A 3391-nucleotide genomic window follows, 5' to 3' on the forward strand; every position below is an offset into this window, starting at 1 on the left:
AAATGGAACAAAACACTATTGTCGTGCAACATTTGGATGGAGGAGAGGTGGCCAACGCTGCAACCTTTTTGGACCTGCGGGCCACATTGTGAATTTCAAAGAGTTTGATGGACCACATATGGAGTTGGAGTGTTTTCTTATATTCATAATGATACATTTTGTAAGGGCGGGCTTCAAGCCACATTGGACTTTGCAGAGGGCTACATGCAGGCGCATAGCAAGCGGGGGGACAGGGTGGACGAAGTCCATGGGCCCCGTGCCCCCCATGGGGCCCCGAGCACAAAAGCAAAAATTAAATAAGGGTTGATAATGGAGAGCAGGGCCGGATTTTTATACCATTGGGCCAGATGGGCCCGGGTCCAGGGCAATTTCGGGCCCCTAAAATTGCCCTATGAATCTTTCTTTTAACCCCAATAACAGCATGTATTTTGGTCAAAATAGGGCAAAATTGTACAATTTTCCGCGCTTCGCGCGCATTCAAATACCAAAGTTTATGTTGAACTGGGGCCAGAGTAGTCTGAAATTGAATTGAACAAAATATGTTAGTCCCCCTTTAGTTAAACCAAAACTTGGCCACTGACTTGAGTGCACATGTCTTCCTCGGCATGTGAGTTCGGGGCCACCAAATTTTGGCCTGGCCCTGGGCCCATAAGGTAGGCTAAATCCCGCCCTGATTAAAAGGGCCCGTACCGTTCCTTGTCCATGGGCCCCTGGTGCTCTTGCTACGCCCCTGGCTACATGTACTATTGACTAGTCCATTAAAATCCATACATCCTATATGAAAAACACAACCTTAATCTTCCAAAGAGGGAGTGTGGATTTCAAATAGGGTTACTTGTATGGGTGATTCCATCTAATATCTACACCCCTGTGTCAGAGATTGAGGTACTGTGTTCCATACAGGGTGTAGGGATTTCAAATGTGATAGCCCAATTGGCCCATGGCTGCAGGTTGGCCATTCATGAGATAGGGGTTGGTGGAAGCTCAGAGTCTTTGGGATGGTAATGATGCTACAATAGTGCACATTTACATCTTATATGTACAACATTTCTCAAATTTGGTCCTGCCATGACAATTTTTAAAAAAGTGTGCGCTGAACATGATTTTTATTTCAATGTTACATACAACCAAGACATCAAGAATTTGTTTCACATTATTGCAAAATATGATGCTGAATATGACCAGAAAGTATGCCACATTCAACTTTACACCATTTTGGCTTCCATCATTAATGCTCTGCATGCTAGCCATATGCTTCAACATAAAACAACAAAATATTAAGAGCTATCTCAAAAACCACTGAACCAATACTAGGCTTGTTTGTATTCATTTTAATGCATTCTTCATACTGATTCCAAACATGGTCATGAAAATTTACAAGTCTGAAATTTTTATATTCTGAATTTTGTTTGGAACTTGTCGACACCCGCATGGAGAGAGTTAACCAGGGTGGCCCAATATAATCAGGAATGCTTCTTACATTCTCAGAATCAAAATCCGACAAGAGGATTTCTTGTGCGCATGCATGGTATTCTTGATGGCATGGAATTACTTTGTACATCATGAGCAGGAAGAGAACACATGGAAGGTAAATACGGACAAAGAAGCTATTAAAACGAGGCACTTGGGTCATTAAGGGTCAACAGGAACAAATTGAGGCTATCATTTATACATCTTGCATTTTAGACAAATTGGCAACAAAAAATAGTGAAATGTATTATTATTTTAAAGTTTCTATTGTTCCAATGTACAATACATAAGCCTCTTACCTAATTTGCAAAATATTTTAACTTATTTTTGTTTATCTTTTTCATTTTGCCCTTTGCTTTGAACTAAAAGACCAAGTGAAGTTTGTATAGTCTGTCTCGTCTTACTAAGTTGCGAGTAACGCCATGTTGGATTTTGTAGTGGCAGATTATGACCAGTGCATTTACTCGGTTGCATTGTCAGCATACAGACACATTGCCCTTCTACGCATGCACGTGTATATGCCTCGCGGGATTCGGTTAATGTGGGCGACTCAAATCTGTCACTGTGAAATCCAACATGGCGTTACTCTCAATTTGAGACGAGACCGACTATAGTACACTGACTGCAAGGTGCACAATGGGCTATTTCACTTCATCCGCTCCCATTAGGAAGATGACACTGTTATTAAAATTTCAGTTTAACTATATAGTCAATCCGTTTGGATTTTTGTCTGCTGTTTATGTTAAAAATCCAACTGAAACCAGTGGATTTAGAATGATTAAAACTGTAAATTTTGGTTGGAATTTCAATATATTCCTCCATGGAGGGGGGAGGCTCAAATGAAATAGCCCAATAATAATGAACAATGGATGAACATTAAGGTTGCATGTGGGGTATTTTTTATCTCCAATTTATCATTTTAGTGGTGACTACTATACCATTTGTCATCCTGGTGTGGCAGTGAAGTCAAGGTGTTGAGGCATCTCTTTCATTCCGGACATCTATGCGGTGTCTTCAATCGTGTACCACAGCGATTTGAAGGAGCACCCAATGAAATGCACACTGACATCACTGCCACATCAGGGTGAAAAATTGGTATATTCTGATGTTGCTCGCAATTACTATAGGTTCTTCTAGGCTTCCGAATTCAAATTTGCACAGCAAATAAATGTTCATTCAATTTCTAAATCAAGAGTCACATATAATGTACTTTTCAACAGCTGGCATTACAAATAAAATCCTGCATAATATAAAAATGGCATTCCCTCTTTGGTTCCTAAACAAAGTGACTGCAATAAGGTCAAAGGTCAAAGTGCAAAAGCTCACACATGTTGAGGGGTGAGGGTGGCATGGGTGTGGGAGAGAAACCAGCTGGAACCACCCTGATATTTTGATCAAGTGAGTGATACCAAAAATTACCCCCATGTCTAGATCATACTGTACAAGATCTGAAGGTAAAAACATATTCATAATTAACACACTATTTCAAATTTTCAGGAGTATAAAATCAAAACAAAAACAAAACAAACAAACATATGGCAGCTATTGCACTTGTAACCTTATCACACTCAATCTGACAAAAATGTGTTGCTATGGTAATGAGACATTTTTGCCTGAATCAGACAGATATCAGCTTATTTGGGTTTGATGATTTGGTTCCGATCCTATCCTAGCGGCTGCATCTTTTGTTGCTTCTGGCACTGGTTCTTCTATTTCAGGCTGTTTACCTTGGCTACCTGGTTTTGTTGTGTCTGGCTCATCGCTACAATCCGTTTTGTTAGATTCAGCTTGGGCCAAGTCTATATTTGTCTCTTCTTTGCATTCTTCTTCCTCCTGCTGCTTAGACTCAGCTTCCAGTCCTTGCTTAAAGTCAATATCAGGTTCGACTATTTGTAAGTCTACTATGTCTGTTTTTTTTTTA

At 40.1% G+C, this 3391-nt stretch overlaps 1 protein-coding gene across 1 annotated transcript in view; it reads right to left on the reverse strand.

The window, feature by feature from the left end:
* Positions 1-3099: 3099 nt before the first annotated feature.
* LOC140166933 (inactive phospholipase C-like protein 1) overlaps positions 3100-3391 on the reverse strand; it is a 129405-nt gene continuing 129113 nt past the window's right edge. Inside the window, exon 28 of the mRNA XM_072190418.1 lies at positions 3100-3377. Coding sequence (XP_072046519.1) covers positions 3100-3377 — 278 coding nt within the window. The remainder of the gene's footprint in view (positions 3378-3391) is intronic.

Source organism: Amphiura filiformis, chromosome 12, assembly GCF_039555335.1.
Source record: "Amphiura filiformis chromosome 12, Afil_fr2py, whole genome shotgun sequence".
In the NCBI taxonomy this organism is placed as follows: Eukaryota; Metazoa; Echinodermata; class Ophiuroidea; order Amphilepidida; family Amphiuridae; genus Amphiura; species Amphiura filiformis.